At 34.1% G+C, this 22,486-nt stretch overlaps 1 protein-coding gene and 2 long non-coding RNA genes across 3 annotated transcripts; 1 reads left to right on the top strand and 2 right to left on the bottom strand.

Annotated features, from left to right (window-relative positions):
* Positions 1–3: 3 nt before the first annotated feature.
* Positions 4–1,616, bottom strand: LOC132314152 (protein FAR1-RELATED SEQUENCE 5-like). The gene is made up of 2 exons (XM_059813048.1): positions 1,488–1,616; positions 4–387 (listed from the first exon to the last, which is right to left on the bottom strand). The coding sequence occupies exons 1-2, from the start codon at positions 1,614–1,616 to the stop codon at positions 4–6; spliced, it is 513 nt and encodes a 170-aa protein (XP_059669031.1).
* Positions 1,617–6,171: 4,555 nt separating this feature from the next.
* Positions 6,172–9,323, top strand: LOC132311588 (uncharacterized). Its single transcript, XR_009483067.1, has 2 exons — positions 6,172–6,527; positions 8,699–9,323. It is a non-coding gene; the product is annotated as an uncharacterized LOC132311588 (long non-coding RNA).
* A 10,668-nt stretch (positions 9,324–19,991) lies between these two features.
* Positions 19,992–21,441, bottom strand: LOC132314874 (uncharacterized). The gene is made up of 2 exons (XR_009483534.1): positions 21,011–21,441; positions 19,992–20,185 (listed from the first exon to the last, which is right to left on the bottom strand). It is a non-coding gene; the product is annotated as an uncharacterized LOC132314874 (long non-coding RNA).
* Positions 21,442–22,486: the final 1,045 nt, after the last annotated feature.

Below are 22,486 nucleotides of genomic sequence, written 5' to 3'. Positions count from 1 at the left end.
TAGCTATGCTGCCTCTCCATATTCGAGCTCAGTTTGTCTTCGGGTCCTTATATGGTTTAGCAAATCCAACTTCATGTATCCGACTGATTCTTTTCCACCAGCTTGCCTTCCCATCAACTCATATGAATTGCGAGGGTTTATTCCTGAATCAGAAGCCAATTCCAAATCAAAGGCCTGAACGCGGCTTATTCTACGCTGTGACGGCAGCATGTGCAAGCATTCATCAATCATCAATGGATGGTTGTGGCTTTCAACAAATTTTGTAACTTCAAACTTATGCGTATACTTGGAAACTTGTATAAGCATTCGAGTAAGGCAACCAGTTCTTGTTTCGGCCCTAAGAGTCTTTGTATTACTGTTCCGAATGTCATCACCCCTGAAACCCTCCTTGCAGCATGTTAATAATCTCGATGACAGTTTACCAGTCTTCTTGACTCTTTGCGGATGCTAAAACTGACTCGACCGACATATGAATTATAGAAATCATATGCCTCTTCCTCAGTTTCAAACTTCATACCTATTATTGGTTTCCATTCTACGACATCTGCCCCTACAATATGAGAGTTTTTTTATATATGTGGTGTCTTTGATGTTATTTAATACATCTTCCATTCTAACAATTCAAATCAGAAACCTACAATAAAAAAAATAATAATAAAAAACGTTTCAACGAAGGCCTGTGTTTCAGGTATGAATTATTAATTCGAAATATTTTCTGACATATTAACATAATTCAAGATAGTATAATGTATCAGGGAACCAACTTCCTCAACTGCACTCATCATAATTTTGCTACGACTAACAAAAGAAATGATTTATTTCACTTTTTCCATCTAAAACATGCACTTCCAACCTTTTTGGGCCTCCTATTTTCAAACTAATTACAACTATGTTCAAGTATTCATTTAACTTTTTCCAAATCAAACATGGACTTGCAAACTTTTTTTGGCTTATTTTGAGAAACATTACAACCATGTTAAGTTAGGGGTCTAAGAAGAAACAACAATAAGAATTGAAAAAACATTTCCATGTCAAGAAACCAAGTAGTAGTATGATGCAGCTAATCATGCAACCAAACAACATCCCAACTAATTTGACAAATTAAAACAAAGACAAACCAACAAGAATCAAATATTAGAGAAAGAACAGGAAAAAACTATAACATTTGTAAAAACTGAACATGTTATTAGCCAAAGATAACTATACCAACAGACTAGAACAAAAAAGAGCATAAATTTTTACCCAAAACTGAAAACTAAATAGATAAAAATTAATAATAATAATACTAATAATAAGAATAACAAGAGAACATCATGAAAGCTACCACACAGATAGTAACAGAGTTAATTAAGTAAAATAAGAGAAGGAATCCAAACATCATGATCAAAGAAAATACACTCCAAATAGCATTATTATTAATGTATAATCAGAAGCAAAAAAACTAAACTAACAACTTCATTTCTCTTATTTTAAAGAAAGATACATACCCAAAAGACATAGACAAATCCATTGGAGTAGCAAGCATAGTGCCCATATCTCTCAAAAGGATTAAAACCCATGACCTTTGGATAAAACCACATTGCCTTCTTTGCAACTTCAAGTCCCAGAGAACCCATTGTCTCTCTCTCTCTCTCTCACACACACACACACAAACACAGTGACTTTAATTCCTAACCCACTGCTCACTTCTTCACAAACATGAAGAAACAGGGGAAGATAGAAATAAAGGGTCATAAGGACATGAACAAGCCAACTATCAATGTCAATAGACATGACAAGATGGGCGCTTTGAAATCTAAATCACTGTTACCACCAACAACAACAGAACATTGTGGTGAAAAGAATTTGCATTAGTTCTCCTTCACTCTTTCATATATCTAATTTACTCAATAGGTTTTTTTTACTTCATTGTTTATTTGTTTCCTTACTTTTTCCACTTGTGTAGCTAACAATAATGAAATGTGCGAGCATTAGTTTGTGGGAAATGATGGGAAGGTTTCCGGCTTATTTTGAAAAACATTACAACTATGTTAAGTTATTTATAATGAACAATCATAACTCTCAATGGAAACTTACATGTCATACACTGGAAAATTTATTCTAACATATTAAATTGGAAGTGTAAAACCTCCATTTCTTATTATACAGAATATCCCAAATATATTGTAGTACTTATCATGAATGAAACACTGCATTACAGGAATACAATGGAAATTTTATTCTAACATCTTTAATTGGAAGTTTAAAACATAACATATAATACAGAATATAACAACTTTTTCCCAATTTCATAATATAATTTTCACAATTTCTGATTCAATTTTTCACAATTTAATAACACTTCAAGAATAACCAAACAAAACTAATGAAACACAATGTCATACGATTCACAAATTCACTTACAAAACCAGTAAACTGTAGCTTCGTCTTCCTCGGCCTTAAATCAACCACACGACACTGCACCTTCCTCTTCCCTGCCGTTCAATTAAACTTTTCCAAAGAAATTGTAATTATGGAAAGAACAAAATTAAGGAAAGCTGGAACAATGTAGGAAGGACCAATTTATTTCTTTCTATATTTTGGGAGAGAATAAGAAAGAAGATTAAGAACAGGCGCTATACCTTCATCACTGTACCTTCCTCTTCTCCGCCCTTTAATCAAACCTTTGAAAAAAATTGTAAATTTGGAAACAAGGAAGAAAAATCGGGAGAGAAAAGCAAGAAATAAAATTACATATTTAGAAGAGGCAATTCGTCATTGTAGATTCCTCTTCTCCGATGTTCAACCAAACCAAACCTTTGAAAAGAAATTGTAAATTTGGGAAGAAGGAAGAAAAATTGGGAGAAAAGAAGAAGAAACAAGAAAGAAGCTTAGAAGAAGAGGCACTAAATTTGTTCCAGAATTTCCAATTTGCCGCTTAAACATGAGTTTCAATTTCTGTAATTTCGTATCTGTGTGTATGTATAATTTTGTCTGTCTGTGTATTGTTTGTATATGTATCTTTGTGTGTGTACCTTTTTTACCCAAAGTCCTGTTTAGCCCTTTTTACCACTGCTACAGTGTCTGAACAGTGCGAACATGAGGGAACAGATTATACTATTCCACAGGAGAGGATTCTAGTCCCTATTCTTATGGGGCCATGGGGTCTTAAATCTACTAAATCTTGTAGTAGTATTAATCAGACTTAAGACCCAACAAATAAACCTCCCGCCCAAATTATATGAGATTTAAAATTTAAAATTCAATAGTCAACATGCTAGCTAGCTGTAAATCAGTACTCTTTGATATAGAATGTTAAAATAGTTATAATTTACAAGAAGTGACTAAAGCCACAGTGTAAATAGACTATTCGAGTCTTCAACAGATCTAAAAAAAAGTTATACACTATTATTTCGTTAGTTATTATTGCATCAATCAATTTTTTATATTTAATTTATTGCTCTTTTTTCATGTTGTATTAATTTAGATTGTTTATAAATTTAATGAATTTTTCCTTCTTTTTTTTTTTTTTCTTTCATTCTTTTCACCATCTATTTCTTCATGAATGGCATACACGTCCTATTTTTCTATAATCACAGCTCTCAACACTGAATTCAGTGGGAACATTCACATGATAATTAATTTTTTTCTCTCTATTTGTCGTCTTGTTTTCTTAGCTTCTATTTCTATTTCTATTTCTATATGCTTATTCTTTTTTTTCTCTTCAATTACTGAAAAAGATCTCTCAAAATTCCTGGTCACTAATGTGAGGTGAGAGTTTCCATATTAGAATATTCCTGAAATTTTTTATAGTCCTGAAATTTTTTATAGATATACTTAAAAATTTCTTGTTTTGCAAATTGTTACGTGGATATAAATGCCTGGCCACCATATAATATTTTAAATGAATCAAGCTCAAGTACTCAACAAAAATGTATGGCATTTAAAGAGAGAGAGAGAGAAAAAAACTTTATATATATTAATAGTGAATTATCTTAAAACTTATTCCGTAAGGCAATTGTTCAATTTGTTCCAACCTATCTATTTTTTATTTTATTTTTTTCTTTCATTTGTTTTTTTTAATAAAAATATCATCCAGATAATAGGAGTGATGTTTTCATCTCTAGAATTCTTTTTGGGCCTCCAGTCTTAAATTTATTAATCTAGTAGTAGTAATAAGATGCACAAAGCAACAAACAATCCTCCGGCCAAAATTATATAAGATCCAAATTTTATGATCTAACATCCTAGCTATCAAGTAAATCAGGACTCATCGGCATAGAATGCCATAATAGTGACAATTTGTAACAAGTGATGGGAAGTTAGAAGTCAATACTGTTCATAACTGATTCGATTCTTCAACTGATCTAAAAGATTATACACTATACTTTCTATGTTTAATTTATTATTATTGTTATTATTATTATTATTTTAGTACGTTGATAAATTTAATGAATTTCGACTTCTTTTCACTATCTATTTCTTCTTTCTTTCTTCGTGAATGACATACTATATCCTTTTTTTTTTACAAGCAAGACTATAAATTGCATGCATATTTAAAGTTGTTGTTTTTTTTTTTTTTTTTTTTTTTTTTAACTAATGAAAAAATTAAAATTAAAATAAAGTAATAAAAAATGTTATGTAAATCTGTAACAAATATGTATTATTAAACACTATTATTATTTTATGCGTTCAAAATTATGACAACAACAAGTGTTAATAAACGTTATTTTTGCTTTTTATTGTCACTCAAGAAAACAAAATTATGTTTCTGCTTTCTTGAGACTGCAAAAGCAGAAAATGAAAACATTATTAAACGCATCCTAATCTAATACGAAATTGACAAGCAATAAAGACAGTAGAATAAGAGATACGAAAGTATAATTTTGTTTTTTTGAGATTGCAAAAACAAGAAACAAAAATATTACTAAACACACCCTAATCTAATATGAAATTGAAAAGCAATAAAAATAGTAGAAGAGAACCTGAACTTCTTATTTCTCCTGTCGAATTGTGCATCTTTGCAATACATTACACTCCTTTATATACAGAGGATTTTCAGCACCTATTACACTGTACTTTACTCATACACTTTCTCACACACTCATACAAGGCACCCAATACAGAATCCACTTCAATACATAATCTCCTTCTACACATCATCCTTTGTCTAGTACATGGTAAATGATGAAGTGGACCCATTATATTACAACAATCTTTCAATTCCAAAAATTCAATGACAATTCCAAAAATTCAATGATTAATACATATTTCTTTTCCTTTACCACCATAAAAAATAATTAAATTACAGAATTGGAATAGTTTAAAACTTAAACATTTAATTCAGACAATAGTTTATATTTTTAAATTTTTTTGTTATTGAATTATATGGGAAACAACCAGATTACAGTTATGCTACTTTGGATTTTAGGCAAAATGAAGGCAAAGGAGAACATTTAGACTATGCTATAAGATTTCAGTTCTCTTTCTTTAATCTTTTCTGGAAGCAACAAAACACATTCCAATCTAAGAGTGCAATAAACCAATCATGATTCTGGATAATTTGCAATTTAGATGCTAGTTTATATATTTGTTTTGATTGCAATTTATATGTTACTTTATATCTTTTCAATACCCATTTTTAATTTTTGCCCTAATGATTTGAATCTTCTCACTTTAGAAGGGAGAAGGATACTACTAAGGCGCAAGGTTATTGCTGTCATTTTGCCCTTTATCCAAACAAAAAATTTAATAAAACCTTCCACTTTTCACAAAAGTTTATGCAATTTTTATAACATTTAGCCCCTGCAAATCACTCCCAAACAAGTGCTTAAAAAAAATAATAATAAACAAATAAATAATAATAATAATAATGATTTGGAGTGTTTCATGGAGTTTGGGAAGTATGGATATGCTAGTTGAACCGTTTAGATAGTTTATGGATTTTTGGGTCGAGCGACTCGTGTGGGTCCCACGCCAGAATTTTTGGGTTTTGGAGTTATTTTCTTAACTGAAAAATAATTATCTTGGTCGTCATTTATATAATTCATGAGGGTGGAATGGTCATTTGATGATGTGATGGCATGGTTGTAGTTTAATGAAGAGGTGTGAGCGTTTTGGTCATTTCTTTGGTCCACCTTTTGACACTTAAGTATGCACTTGGCAAGTTTCTAGCCACAATTTGTATGACTCCTCACGTAGAAGGGAACTTCAGCTGATGGGTTCCTTATGTTAATTCCCTTTTCTTCTTTCTTTAACCAATTTCGTCCTCCATTAGAGGGGTTTTGAAGCTCAAAATTGAGAGACTTGTGGTGAGAGTTTGATGTTGAGGTGTGAATAAAAAATGACCTAGAGGGAATGAGGTTTCCATTGATATATTATTTCTAGTCATTCCTTAATCCATAGGTTTCAGAAAGTGTCTTGAAAAGAGGAGGATCTTAGTTGTGCTTCAATGGAGAGTTCTTCATCTTCATCATCTTGTTGGTGGGTTCGATCTATCCTTGGGATAGCTTGGAGGTGTTTGTTCCTAGGGTTTAAACTCACTTCAGGTAGGATTGTCTAACCCTCAATTCCTTTGCCTTTAATCAGTTAATCTCTTTCAATTTAAGTTGTAAAGTGTATAAAAATGAACCTGAAGCATGCTGAAACTGTTTGATTGAAATTACATGCTACTGTTTTGCTCAAATTTTTGAAAATTCGTAATTTATCTTTTAGAGATAATTTGATATTATGATAATATAGTTAATTAGCTTTCATTGAGATTTGGTTTCATTTAAATTGGTTGAGAAATGAATTTACTATGAATTTTTGAAGTTAGAGTGTTCTTGCTGGAAATTCTGGGTTGTGGCAGATTCTGTTCGAGTCTTTCTCATCAAATTTGCTTTTAATGGTAAGGTATTTTGGTGAAGTAAAATTTTATCTTGAAAATAAAGTCTTTGAACTTTCAGTGGCCTTTGGATTCACTCAATTTGGATGAGAATTAAATTTTTTATGATTTTTCAAAGTTGGAAGCAACAGGATGGAAATCAGTTTTCTTTGCAGAATTTATTTCGAAATTTTGGGTCAAAACCGTTCCAATTGGGAAGGGATTTTGTTAAACTAAATTGACATTTTCAAAGTATATTGTTTAAGCTTTCATTAGACTTTAGAATCACTCAATTTGACTTAGAATTGAAATTGTTATGAATTTTCAAAGATGGAGGTAGCAAACTGCGTATGAATTGTTAATAACTAGTAGGGGTTGTTTTAACCCTCACACCCTTTGTTTCCTTATGAATTAAATCCTTTAAATTGAACCATTATATGACTTGAATTAGGCTTTCTCTACAAGCATGTGGTGTAATTATAATCTGAAATTTTGTAACTTAGACAAAAATGATGTGTTATGTGTTTTAGATATGAAATTTGAACTCTTAAAATGTTGTTCATATTTATGTGTCTAAAAACTGAAATTCTAGTAATCAAAATGGTTGTATTGTTGTTGTTTGAAAAGCTAGAAATTATATATTTAATTCACTTCAATTATGAGCTGTTTTGTTATAAACTTGGTGTTTTAATAATGTTCAAAAACTAAATGATACATTGTCTTTGAAACATGCTGGCATGATAAATTTGCTGCCAAGGTGTGTGCATAGAATTCTACATGTTTTCCATGTCTAATAACTTCTATGTTGTTTAGATTAGATGACAACATGCTTGAGTTGATCTCTTGAAGGCTGTGATAGTATGTCATTGTGAAGCTTGCTGCCATGATAAATTTGTTGCCAAAATATGTTTATAAAATTGGATTTTGATGTGAGTAATGATGTGATATTATAATATTGTGAAGCATGTGCATGCATCCATAGCATTGGGCATGAAAGAAAAGGGAAAAAATTTGAGTTGAAATGGAAAATTGTTTTTGAAAGAAATAAAAGAAAATATTTTGGGAAATGTTTTGATGAAAATTTTGCGAAAAACCTGCCTATGGTTCCGTGGCGTTAATGTGATCTAGAGAGAACTAGGGAGACTGCCCTAGCGTGGTTGAGTTAACTGGCCCCCAAATGACGCCCTGGAGCTTGCCTTGTGGTCAGGGACAGTTAGCCAATCCTTTTCTTGTGCCGCCATGGAGCTGCCATGGGACGGGTTGCATTAACGGTTTGGAAATGATGACAGAAGTGGTTTTGGTAAAAAAAAAATGGGGAGCGACATCGCATGACATTGCACACATTGCATGGCATATCCATTCATGACTTGGTTTATAAATGTGATATTGTGGTTGTTTCTCTCCCGGCATGAATGTGGTAATTATGGAGTAATATAGATGGATATTCTCAGTTTGTGTTTATGATTAGACATGGGTAGTTATCCTTTTGTCTAGGTACAGTAAATCAATAATGCTAAAGGGTTCCTTATGTATTAATAGAAGGATAGTCTTTTCACGGTACAGTGGTTTACTTTTAGACTGATGGTTGTGCTAACTAGAAAGGTGATACTTTGTATAGAAAGTTGTATTAAGGGGAATGATTTTGACTCTACTTATATGGCACTTCATATTTTTCTGTGTTGACTGTTTTGTGAGATAGTATGATGATGTAATGATTATTTTCTCCTGATTTGTATGATCCCCTTTCCGATTCCTATTCTTTGTTTAGATTTATGGGGGTATTAAGGAGTGGTGGTTAGGCATTTCTTGCTGAGCGGTGGTTGTTCATTCCTATTATATATACATTTTTTTTAGGTTACGGACAAGAGGTCGTAGAGGGATTTCCTCCACAGCCATGGATGGATGTTGGGTTCCATTTGGTTATTTATCTTTGTCTAAATGAAAAATGTATATTTTGAAACCAGTATGTATAATTGTAAATATTTTTTCTAAATAGATCGTGTTTAAATATTGTAATTAAAGGATTGTGGGATTTTACGTATGAAACCCACTTTCATATTTTTAGATAATGTGTGAACAGGGAACTTTATTTAAAATGATTTTGAATCAATGGATTTTTCTATTATCAGCTTTGGACATTAAAGTTTTATTAAAAAAAAAATTTGACATTGTCCCAGGGCTCGGTCAGACATTTCTAAATACGAGTATTTCTTTGTTCTGTTTTATATTCACAACCGAGCTTAATGTCTAGGGTCGTGACAATCTATAATGTAATAATGATGTCAACACTTACCACATAAAATTAATTGGATGCATTAGACATTTGGACTCCTTATCTTTACTCTTTTTAATAACTTTTTCACACTATCATTTTCAACATCAACATTTACTTAATTAATTAAGTGCACTAATTATTAGGGGTGGAGCCGAAAATTAAATTTAGGGGGCACAGTGTAAAAAAAAAAAAGTCAATAAACATGGCAATGACTATAGATTTTTCAAATCAATGAGAAAAGAAGAAAAATTACTCAAAATAATATGTCAATCAATGAGTGTTTAAAAAAGATAAATAGTTAAAAAAAAAAAAATTTAAAGGAAATAAAAATAAAAGAGATTTGAAAGGGAAAAAAATTGGATTTTGATTCAAAAGGGAAAATTTGACTTTTTTTTAAGGAAATTAAATAAATTTTAAAAGTAACAAAAAGAAGGAATACAAAATTTAAGAGATGATTTTAAAAAATAAATAAAAATTTCTTCACCTAGCATACACTGACTCACTAATTATGAAATATCTTTCCATAAGAATAAGTTTAAAATTTCACTCAGTAATTAAAACTCACCACTATAACACCAAAATACTAAATAAAATAAAAAAAATTGTATTCCGAAGAAGCTCAAAATTTTTGGGAGAGATAGAATCATAAATTATCAATTTATTTATTTATTTTTAAGAGAATAGGACTAAAACGGTGCCGTTTGGTGTATACTGAATATATATACCCACTTTCATATTTTTATATCACCACAAACCCTCCAAACACCACAAACCCTAGAAACCCTTCTCTCATTCTCCAGATTCTAAAGCGTTCGAAAGGTTCGTATTTTCTCAAACTTTTGATTACTTCTATTGTTTCTGTCTATCTATCTTTTTTTTTTTTTTTTTTTTAGATGTGAGAAACAGTGATATGGGTCTTCTTTTCCATGTATTGAAATTTTTTTTAAGTTTCAGTCTTTATAGATATATTTCCAAGGTCATTGTGGAGGTCAATGGTTTTTTCTCATAACGCCCATCTGCTCACAGAATCAGCCGCTTTGTTATAATCTCTAGAAGTCCATATACCAAGTGGAAGTGAGGGAAATTAGATATCAGTTATTCAATGTCGTGTATAATTACTATAGATAAAGGGTCTGAAGGATGGAACTTAATAATATTTAAGTAGTCACATTCAATGACCACTTTGTCATAACCCCAATTTGCCAGAACTTTCAAACCTTCTCTCAGAACTAAAGCTTCACCAACCTCAGCACTAGCAACTGTAGAGAAGAAAAAAGAAGCAATACAAACAGGACAACCTCTATGAGTTCTCAACACTACTCCACCACTATATGTTTTAGATAGATCATGAAAGGCTCCATCCATGTTCAACTTTAGTCTTCCTTACCACCGGAGCAATCCAACCCAACCTGATGTGGGAGCTACTGATGAATCTGAATCCATCTTGTGAACTATGGGTTCCATAACTACATCCCAATATTCTTGAAAATAATGGACGGCTTGTTCCCTAATCAACACCGGATTCCACGTAATCCCATTGAACGATCTTTCCACACTTGCCAACAAATAAAAGAAGCAAGACTAAACGGCTTATTTTATTTTGGTCAGGAACATATTTCCATAAATCATATAACCAATTCCATTTTTGAATTCAAGAGTTGTGACGACCCTGAATTTTTCAACCCAGTGTGTCCTGTGATGACCCAAAACGAATCCAAAATACAGAAGCAAAAGATAGAACAATGGTCTCTAGAGATATAACACTCCTCTAAGACACCAATGTGGCCCTCAACGAAGTCACGAAACCCAAAGGAAGAAAATGCAGAAGCAACGTTTCAAAAACGGATAGGAATGAACCTAGGGACAAAATGGTCATTCCACACTGAAATGGGTGTTACCGTGCATACCGTTGGAAAGACAACAAAAAATTAATAAAGATAGACTCAAGAATCACTTGATTCGAAGTCCGGACGGCAAAGATATCAAGTTCTGAAGTCGAATGAAGGGAAACCCTATCCCGGTTCGAACCAAAAATAGACACTACCTTACTAAAACTTGAATATCTTGAGCTAAAAGAATAATATGAATCTAAAATTGGTACCATTGGAAAGCTTACTTCAACGCGGTCAATTTAGACTCAAGAATCACCTGATTCGGAATTAAAACGAAGAAGATATGATAATTTGAAGTCGGAGGTGCAGTGCTGAACCAAGACACACATACACCCGTGAACAGTACCTCGAGCGCTCGAGCAAGGGCTTCGAGTGCTCGAAAATTGCCCCGAGAGTTCTGCCCAAAGTTAGAGCGCTCGAACCCCCTTTAGAGCGCTCGAACTGCTAAAAGCTTAGCAGAAATCTGAGTTTGAAATGTGATTTTGAGGACTTTCTGGGCCTTTTTGAAAAAAACACAAAGAATAAAATACCCTCAAAATTATGTTTTCTAGCCAACCATGCCAAAAGAAAACTTTATTTTTCATGTGAAAATCCCAAAATGCCCTTAGATTAGATTAGGCTCATAGCAGCGAAAATGCAACTTTGCCTCAAGTATGCATTTGACCTCAAATGCATTTTTAGGCTAAAACGAATATGCACGCAAATGTAATAAGTGATTTTGAGCATGCGGGAATGGTCCGTGGCTCCCAGAAATGGTCGAGTTAAAATCCGACCCCCCAACGGCCAAAAAGGCGAAAATGAATTTGAAATGGATATTTTGAAAACCAAAATTAGGAAATGATTTCAAACGACTGTTTGGCCCTTGGCCACACTTCAAACATGACTAATGAGACCTAGTGGAGGTGCCGGAACACACTTTGCACCTCCCGATTTGAAAACGAACCCTTAAAGGCTCGGTTTTAATTATTTTGGCCCAAAATGCAATGTATGAGACTAAAATGCAAAAGTGAAGACAAATTGGTGTTTGGCCCTTTGCCACATCTCATACATGGTAAATGGATACTAAATGATGAATTACACACTCGATGTACACTCCAGTGCAAAAATGACATGGTAATTCACATGATTTTCATAGCATTCACATTAGAGACAAATTTATACATTTTTCAATACGCAAGGATTTCAAATGAAGTTTGGCCCTCAGCCATATATCATATACATCGAATGAGTGCCAAAAAGTGTGCTTAAGCACATATTACAAGTCAAAGGTAAAAAAAATGACATTTTGGCCTACTTACACAATACAATTCAAAAACTGGACTTAAGCATGCTAACACTTGTATGTGATCAAGAATGCATTTAAAAGGACTTCAAGTCTCCAAACCACCCAAGGAATGCTAAATGTCATGAACCAAGTCTTCGTACCTAAAATATGTCCCAGTATCGTAGGGGTGAGCAACATAAATGAGATACCCCTCGGATCCGAGACACGGGTTGATCAGGCCCAGGCCCAAACCCGAAGGAATATCAAACAATTAATATTTTATAGTGAACACGGAATACAAAATAAATTAAGAAATGAAATTAAAGCTGGAAGGAACTAAAAATAGAATCCGCAAAATATTATAATTATTAAAATCCATCAAACCCAAACTCCAAAACTCCATCAGTTTACAACTTGGGAATCCATCTCTAGTGGACCCCTATTAAACATCCAAACGAAAGATAGAACAACTGTAATAAACTTCCAGAAATAAAACTATAGAGAGAGCCCTACATCGTCGGAAGAGTGATTAGAGACCTCTGCTCAGCACGAACACGTCTAAGCCTGGAACTGTCGTGTACCTGAAAAATAGAAGTGGGTCAGGCCCATGCGCAAGTTCTATACTACTACAATCCAAACAGAGGTCCGATACGCATGTACATCCTAAACAATTCAACAATAGCTAATAGTCCGTAAATATATATATATAGTCACACTAAAGGACTCTCACTGGACTACAGGCCGGTCTCAACCTGAATAAAGGTAACATGCTAAAACGCACACGAAGTGGGCATATGTACCTATACCTAAACAGGGTACACCTCCAACCATCGTAGCCAGCTACATATCCTGATGCATATACGCTCCCTAGCCATCGGTCCTGAGGCTCAAGCTCATACCGAGGCACCATAACAGTACATATATAAAATCCATCCAAAATCCCTGGTATTGCCGCTCAACAAGTAGTTGCCATGACATTACAAATCCACGGGACTTAACTTTTAGTTAATCCCATCCTTATTCCAAGTAGGTGGGTAATGGTATTGTTTTAAAAACCAAACTCATCCTTAGTATGCCACCGTCCCATACCGGTGCCTACTTTCCAATCCTCTAGTAGTCAATAATATCAATAAATCAAGTATATATCAACTAAATTCCAACATCCAACATTCAATGTTAGCAGTGATAAAATAAACATTGATAACCAGGGTCACAACAACAACATATACATGCCCAATTTAAGTTGTTCCCTCTAGTCTGATATAAAGACAGAATTAATTAAAACTTCCATTTAACACCTTACAAATGACATACAGATATGTAGGGTATGTATCACAAAATCCTAACCTCCACAGTTGATACTAACTGTGATAATGTAAGCATCAAAACAATATTCACAGTATGTATGTAGACATGCTCAAATTATAGTGTTCCACAAAACCGATCTAGTGTTAAACTCAAATCCTCCTAGCATTTAAGTTTCAACAGTTGCTATTACAGAAGTTAAGATAGCTATCATCTAGACCCATCCTTCCAATAATTTATACTAGCATTGGTAAGGAAAAACGTGAACCACAGAACCACAATACATCCACAAACATGCTTAGTCTAGGTTGAACAAGCATACAACACTATTGTAACTACCAGTTTCATAGCAAAACAGATATCATTTTAGTTTGGTTTAATCTTCATTAATCCTGAAATCATTTAAGAGTTCAAAGAGTATGAAGCCTAAGGGAAAGAGTAAGGATATAATCTTGCCTCAGAAACTTTTGTTCAAAGTTTCAACGTCGTCTTCTTAAAAAATCCCGGCGAGTTCCAAAACCCGGTTACTGTTCACAGGTACGAAACACTATTCCCGAACTCAAAATCTGATCTCCACCGTTCAGATTATGCAACACTGAGTCATGAACCTATCCTCCAAATTTCAGCTCGATCGGACCACGGACGAAGCAGGATCGGATGTTTGATGAAATCTGGGCAGAATAGAAAAAAAAACCTATGCGACCCAGTTACTGTTCCCGAGGTTAAACTCTGATCTTCACCATTCAGATTGTGCGTCACTGAGTCGTGAACCTCTCCTCCAAAATTGAGCTCGATCGGACCACAGACGAAGCGGGATCGGATGTTTGATGAAATCTGGGCAGAATGGAAAAAACCTGTGCGACCCAGTTACTGTTCACGAGTACGAATCACTGTTCCCGAGGTCAAACTCTGATCTCCACTGTTCAGATTGTGCGTCACTGAGTCGTAAACCTCTCCTCCGAAATTCAGCTCGATCGGACTACGGACGAAGCAGGATCGGAGCTTTGATCAAACCTTGGCAGAATGTGAAAAACTGCGTTTTTCCTTCTCCACTTCCACAAAACGTGTGCTTTGTTTAAAAAAAACCCTACACAGACGTCTACCTTATACTTATAGAGTTTTCCTAAACCCTAGGTTCATTTAAGTCCAACTCACAATCCTAACCGGCCCATCCAATTAACGTAGAAACCTACGACGGCTATAATATAAAACCCTAATTTATACAGTAATTAAAACCCTAGTTAGATGTATTTACCTAATTACTTTATTCACCATTAAATACTTAACAAATAATCTAATTGAATAAAATAATAATTAGTAAACCCAATTAAACCAAATAAGACACACATAAAATAAGACACACATAGAATAATTAAACCAATTACACTTAAACCATTAATGCCAATTAAATAATTAAAACCCTAACAAGTAATTCCAATCAAATAACTAAACCAATTACACTTAAACCATTAATGCCACTTAAATAATTAAAACACTAACAAGTAATTCCAATCAAATAACTAAAAATAAATATCATTTAAATAAATTAAATCACCACAAAAGAAAACAATGAAGCACATAATCAAATAAAATGCACTTAAATAATAAATTAAATACCATTAAATACCAGGAATATCCTTTTTAAAATTAGGGGTATTACAATAAAGCTACTCGTAGGAGATGAGCATGCATCGACCTAGCATTTTACAAATTTATCACCTTAAGGTGAAACATGTTAAAGGGGCTCATGCTACCAAATGTCTACGTCAAAGTGAGACTCAGGGAGCATCCTAAGCTATCTTAGAATCTAATCAACAAGAATCATGATATATATACAAATATGAAACGAGTCAAGTTTGGGATAATCAAGGAACATGACAAGAAGAATGCTTGAACATGGATTAACATGATTTGCATTTTCAATAGAATTAAGCAAGGTTTAGAAATATTCATTCAACACGACAAGAAGATACTAGAATACAAGAATCACATTATCAATGCAATTTAAGCAAGTTAAATCATTCCACATGACACGAAAAGTTTAGTACACGAAATCAAGAATATGGCACAATATCTATGCAATTAACAAGATTAGGATATTCTGATTAACACGATAAGAGTTATACAAGGGTTCAAGAACAAGGCATAGTATCTATGCAAACTAAACACGGATTCAAGAATAAGGCATAATATCTATGCAAGTAAACAAGGATTCAAGAACAAGGCATAATGTCTATGCAATTAACAAGGATGGAACATTCCATGAAACACGAAAATAGTCATATGTGAAATCAAGAATTAGGCATAATATCTATGCAACTAAACAAGAATAGGATGTTACATGAAACACGAAAGAGTCACACATGGAATCAATAACAAGGCATCAAATCTATGCAACTAAACAAGAATGAAATACTCCATACAAAACGAAAAGAGTCTTAAATCTTCAAGGAATACAACACTTGAAATTTAAGGAGGTAAATCACGAATGAAGTATAAAATCTATGCAATGAAATAAGATTGGAGCATTTCACATACACGATAAGTTTAAATCTTCAAGGAATAACAACTTAAAATTTAAAGAGTGAAATCAACCAATGTGGAAACTCGGATATCGCCCAGATTAAAACCGTACTCTTGAGATCACTTTAGGGTTACTAACCCATGGGTACCTTTCCCCTAGTGCGCACTATAGTTGTAGAGGGACATTCCCCCGTACTAGAACCAAATCATAGCCATGTCAATTCTTGATTGATATCCCAAGTTCCAAAATCAACAACTTGTGCAAGTCAAAATAGTATCAAGATACAAGTAATGCATTAAGCCACATTCCATGCACAACCAAGATTTTGGAACACACAAGTCATGTCCTAAGTTCATCAACTATCATGGCATATGAAATGTCAAGAAATCATAGTGTACATCTATGTAAACTACAACCAAGATAAATATAGCACATAGAATCCATTGATGTAAGTATATGACTAGTATAAAATTAATCATTCAATCATTTGCTTAACAATTCTTGAACAATTAAACCATTCCAATGTAAGGGTGCAAGTTCATTAACTACATTAATGGAGCTAAGTTGCAACAAGTCATGATATATGATAAATAGGCAAAAGCCCCATGAAATAGATGTCCATATCATTAGAACACTAAGTGGAAATTAATTAACCTAATTAATCAATTTCTCTAGAAATCAAAGTTGTCCAAAAATTCTCAAATTTATATATGTGAATGTCCATTCCATGGTGATTGCAAATATCACATTAATTTCACAAAGGGAGCAAGACATAATCATGTGGGATTTAATTAATTTAAATTAATTAAATCTCTAGATTTCAAAAGTTGTTCAAATGATCTCAAATTAATATATAACAAGGATTAAGTCATGGCTATGCCATATATCTAGTCAAAAATGGAAAACAAGCAAGGTACAATTAACTAGAATTTAAATCAAATTAAATTCATTAATTCTCTAGATTTGAAAACTCATTCAAATGGTCCCAAATAAATATATAACAAAGATCAAGTGAAGGCCATGCCATATACCAAGTCAAAAGTGAGTTATATGCAAGTTACAACAATCATTAATTTCTCAAATTAATAAAAGACATGCATACAACATGTATAAGCATCAAAAGCATGCAAGACAATAAAATATAAACCTATAACATCCCCTATCTCACTAGAGAAGCGTCTCTCTAGAATCCAAGGCAAATCAACACAAAATGGCAAACCCTTCTAGGGTTATGAAGAGGAGAGTGTGAGGAACAAAAAGTGTTCCAAGCTTCATGGTCTAAGGTGAGTGGAAGGCCCTCAAAATCAAGGTCAAAGCTTAAGCATCAAGCTTCTCTAATGGTGGCTAGGGTTTTCTTTACAAGAGAGGGAAAAGATAGAAATAATGTGTGATGGAATATGGTGAAGGAATTAGAAATCCTCCACTCACTATGTGGTCTTACACCATGGTCAACACACACTAGTTTGGTCAATTGCACAAAAGCCCTTCTTTAAAACCATAATCCCAAAGTGGCACAAAAGGAATTGCAAGACTAAATTTGGAGCATACACTTGTCACAAATCAATGGCTCCTTCTTAGGCTTAATCTCAAGCCTACACTTGTCAACCATCCAAATCAACAAGTGCACCAATTCTAGGTCAACAAGTGGATGAATCTCCACCCTCCATGTGTTATCATCCAAGACATCAAAGTATTTCCACACAAATGTCAACAAGTGGACCAATGACTTGTCACACTTTCTGAAAATTGCAAAAAGGTCCTTTTTGAAAATATCTTCCAAATTAAATTACAAAATGGTCCCTAAGATGAAAAATAATTACTTTTAGTAATTACACTAGTGACCCCAAAAGAAAGGAAAATTCCATGGAATGTGTGCATCCACACCCCTAAGAAAGAAAGTGCACAAATGGCATGCATTTCTAGGAAAGTAAAAACACACGTCTCTAAGACATCATATATCATGGGTGCATACAAAAGTGGAAGCAAAACCGAACACGAAAAGCGAGGTTATGCCAACAAAGTGACAACCGAGAAAAAGACGAAAGATGAATAGTGTAAAAAAAAAAAATGAAAAATGCGGAAATGACTTGGTCCTCAAAGGAAGTTGTCAATCCACACGAAAGAGTCTCAGAAACCAATTCCAAGCACTCGAGATGACACTAAGCGACACGAAATAGAGCTCAGAAAAGAAAATGAAACGAAAAAAATTCATTCGTAAAATTTCAGGAAAAAGGAAAGGGAGGCAAATGACCGGGTCGTTACAAGAGTAGTCTAACAAAAGCCATTCCACTCTCAAAGGACTAAGTCTCCAAACAACTTGAACAACTGGACATTTAAATAGGAGATGACAAATTGATTCCTCTGTTGAATTACACAACTCACTAGTAGCTGAGTCTACAAGGCCTCTCTTTTTAAGATTCTATAAATAAGAAAGCTTCTCATGTGCACATTGCCAGAGAAAATTTTTTATTTTCCTTGTGCAATGAATTTTCCACAACCTTAGCCACACGGTGGACTTAATAGCTTCATTAGTGGTACTAGGTTGGTCTGCTCTAAGCTTACTCTTCCCATGAAGACTGAGAGCTAATTTATAGGTTGATTTAATGTTAAATCTAACATTTGGGGTTAAACCCCAAACCTTAGCATCTTTGCCTTCAAATTCTTGCAATGGTATATAAAGAATGGAACTTGCTTCTCTGTGATTATACATGCTTCACCAAATCTTCTTTCCATGCATGTGAGTCATGATTAATTAAATCAGCCACCATAGAGACACTTGCCGAACTCCTGTCTGGACTATTAGAAGGATTAATTCTGAAATATGGAACCCATTTATCTTCTCATATATTCACTTTCTTGCCGTCAGAGATTCTCCGTTGTATACCCGAGAAATAACCTGCTTTGTTGAAAAAATGCATCCCCAAATATAAGAAGCTCCACCACCACAAAAAGATGAGAAGAACTTATAATCAGGAAAGTATTTAGATTTTAAAATCTTGAAAAAAAAAAGAGAATTCTCTTCAAGTTCCAGCCTCCACGCCAATTTAGAAAGTAAAGCAATATTAAACACTTCAATCTCCTTAAACCCAAGACTTCCATATTTCTTTGGAGTGCACATAGTTTGCCAACTAATCCATTTCATTTTTGAAGATTTCTCTTTGCCACTCCACCAAAAGTTTAAAAGACAACTGGTAATATTTTCGCAGATGCAAGATGGAAGCTTGAAGCAATAATGAAATTAGGCAGGAAGAGAAGAGAAAACTGATCTAATTAAAGATTCCCTACCAGCTTTACTCATAAGCTTGCCTTTAAGTGTTTTCGCCTTAGCTGCTACTCTCTCTGCAATAAACTTGAAACATTTTACCTTAGATTGACCCACCATCGCTGCAGTCCAATATAATAGTTATTCCATCCAGATATCCTCAAAAGACTGCTGATCTTATTTTTGACATTCCCATCAGCCTTTGGGCTGAAAAAATAAAGCAAATTTTTCAAAGTTGACTAGTTGGCCTGTAAGTCTTTCATATTGATGGAGCTTAGCCTTCAAAACACCAGCTTCTTCAGTTTTAGCTTTGCTAAATAGCAAAGCATCATCTGCAAAAGGAAGATGACTAATGGGAATTGAGTTGCTATAAATTCGAACGCTATTCAACTGCCCAGTCCGTAGAGCCTCCTTCCATGTAACGACTCAAAACTAATACTTTTTAAACAAAAAAAATTCGGCATGACCTGCTCTAAAAATAGGCCTATCACTACCTGTTTAATTGCATTTTTAACCTGTCATGGCTCAAATTCCGAATTCACGGCAACAAAAGATAATGATACAACCAACTAATCTAGACAATGCTTCAAACTAGGATTATCCATCCATTCATCAACAAGTTGCATACTATCAAATCCCCATCCAAAACATCATCAATACTTTAGTTATATTACATGACAAAGTTCCACAAAATAATTATACATCTTTGCACTTCTAGTGTTTTACAAAATAATGGGGAATATACAAAGATACAAAAGTGGACTTCTAACGCCGTTCAAGCTTGAGGTGGGTTGTCATCCACCAGTTCCTTTCCAAGACCTGAAAAATATATATATATATATATAGGGGTGAGCATATAGCTCAGCAGGTGACACTTAAGACACAATTCTTGTGTCCTAGTGAATCCAAATAAAGCATAGGCCAATGGGAGATTGGGGATATGCATTCAAGGGGAAAAATAATTACAAGTACAAGTCGAATTCAATCACACACAAATGCAAATGGAGTGAGATGCAATGCATGCTAAAGTCACTCCCCGTTTTCACTCTCAAAACCATCACGTTCAAAGTTAATGTAACCCCCTTTGGTAATCCCGCCGCGACGAGAGGAGGATTGGCTACCGTCCCTAGGCCCTTGGTGACCCCGTGGCGCCGTCGAGGGGCCCGAATAGCTCAACCACGCTAGGGTACTCTCCCTAGTCCTCCCTAGGCTACATTAACCTCCGGCCCGTTGGTAACCCCGCAGTGACCGGGTTTGTCAAAACCAAATTTTTTTTTTTTCCAAAACATTCATTCCCAAATCCCCATTTTCATTTCAAGACAACCACTTCCCTTTTTCATGCAACCCAATGAGATGTAGGCTCATGTCATGATCTCAATATAATGACAAATGGGAACTTAGCACAATAATAAATAAGCATGTTCTCATGGCATCATTATAGCATGTTAGTAACCTCAAAAAAAATGTAAACACCCATCACATAGACATACTTTTCATTCAACCATGTTATACACATTTACATAACTAGCATGTTGTCAATTAAATCATTTTAATCAAAATCAACAATAATTAAACATGCTATAACACACATAGAGGAGCATGATTCATTATAGAGCAAGATTCCATGGCTTAAGATGTCCCTACCTCACAATCCAAGCCGAAATCCCTGGAATAGGTCCTCTAAATTCTAGCTCCAAGGAAGACTCAAATCTGGAAATTGATAGTATGGATGCGTAGAGCTCGCTACAAGCTTTGTTTCGCCTCAAACGGTTCCTAAATCCGATGAAAGATGATTGAGTAATCAAACCTCAAAGTTTTTGTCTCCAAAATGAAAGAAAAAGAGAAGGAACCGAGAGGGAGAGAGAGCATATGGGAAAGAGAAAGAAAATGAGAAAGAAAAGAAGATTTCTTGGCCAAATAAGTTAGTGGTGGGCCCCACTTGAAATTATTTTCCTTTTCTCTTTATTTTTTTGTCTCTAATTACACCACAAATACACAATTGCACCATACAAATGCTACATCACCACATAAATTAAAATGTAGGAAATGTAACTGGACCCAACCACAAACCCGGATGGTAAAGTGAAAAGACAAAAATGCCCTTGCATTAACGAAATTTCAAAAAATTCTAAAATGCTGAAAATTAGAATTATCACATTCCACCACTAGAAAAAACAAATAAGGAGATAAAGGGACTCCTTGCCTGAGACCCCTTTAAGGATGCACTAAATTTCCTACTTCTTCATTAATCACAACTGAGTAAGAGATACATTTTTAACACAACTCATAATAATTTGCACTCATTTAACATTAAAGCCCATTCTTAACATCATCTCTTCCATAAAACCCCACTCAACAATCATAAGCTTTAGCCATATCAGCTTTAGAGCAAAGAAATTTAATTTATTGTTTCTCCTAAACTTGATATAGTGCAAGACTTCATGTGCAATCATTTCACTATCATGTATAAGTCTTAATGGTACAAAATCACTTTGATTATCACTCATCAAAGTTTGCAACCATGGTTTCATTTTTTTGGCTAAAACTGTTGAAAATTTTTTGTAAGCCACGTTTCAGAGTGCAATGGGCCTAAACTGATTCATTTTAACACGATTCTTAATTTTAGTAATCAGAACGATCTTGGTAAGAAGATGACCAGAATTTAGAAAGGAGTGAAAAGCTAAAAGAAGATCACCTTTGACCGTGTTCCAATTGGTTTGAAAGAAAAGAGGAGTAAGACCGTCTGGGCCAGGGACTTTGTAAGGACCCATAGACCAAAGTGCCAGTTTCAATTCCTTTTCAGTTGCTTCTTGGAGAAGCGTTGCATTCATCTCATTAGTTATCTTGGATGCACCGGACTCCAAAAATTAGTTTGAAAATCAGCAGCAGCACTGAGAAAATAATGGAGAAATATGACTGTAATGTTTCTGATCCCCAACTTAGAAACACACCACTGCCCATTCGAATCTTCTAGTCCCATAATCGCATTTTTCTTCCTTCTGATGAGAGTTTTCCGATGAAAAAATTTAGTATTATTATCCCTATGCTGGAGCTAACTCACCCTAGATATTTGAAGCCAAAACATCTCTTCTTCTCTCCAAGCCTTTCCCAAATCATATT

Source organism: Cornus florida, unplaced genomic scaffold (genome assembly GCF_030987335.1).
Source record: "Cornus florida cultivar Cherokee Brave unplaced genomic scaffold, ASM3098733v1 CherokeeBrave_3.0.0_Hap2_Chr06, whole genome shotgun sequence".
Lineage (NCBI taxonomy): Eukaryota > Viridiplantae > Streptophyta > Magnoliopsida > Cornales > Cornaceae > Cornus > Cornus florida.
This window is presented reverse-complemented; position numbering and strand designations above follow the sequence as displayed.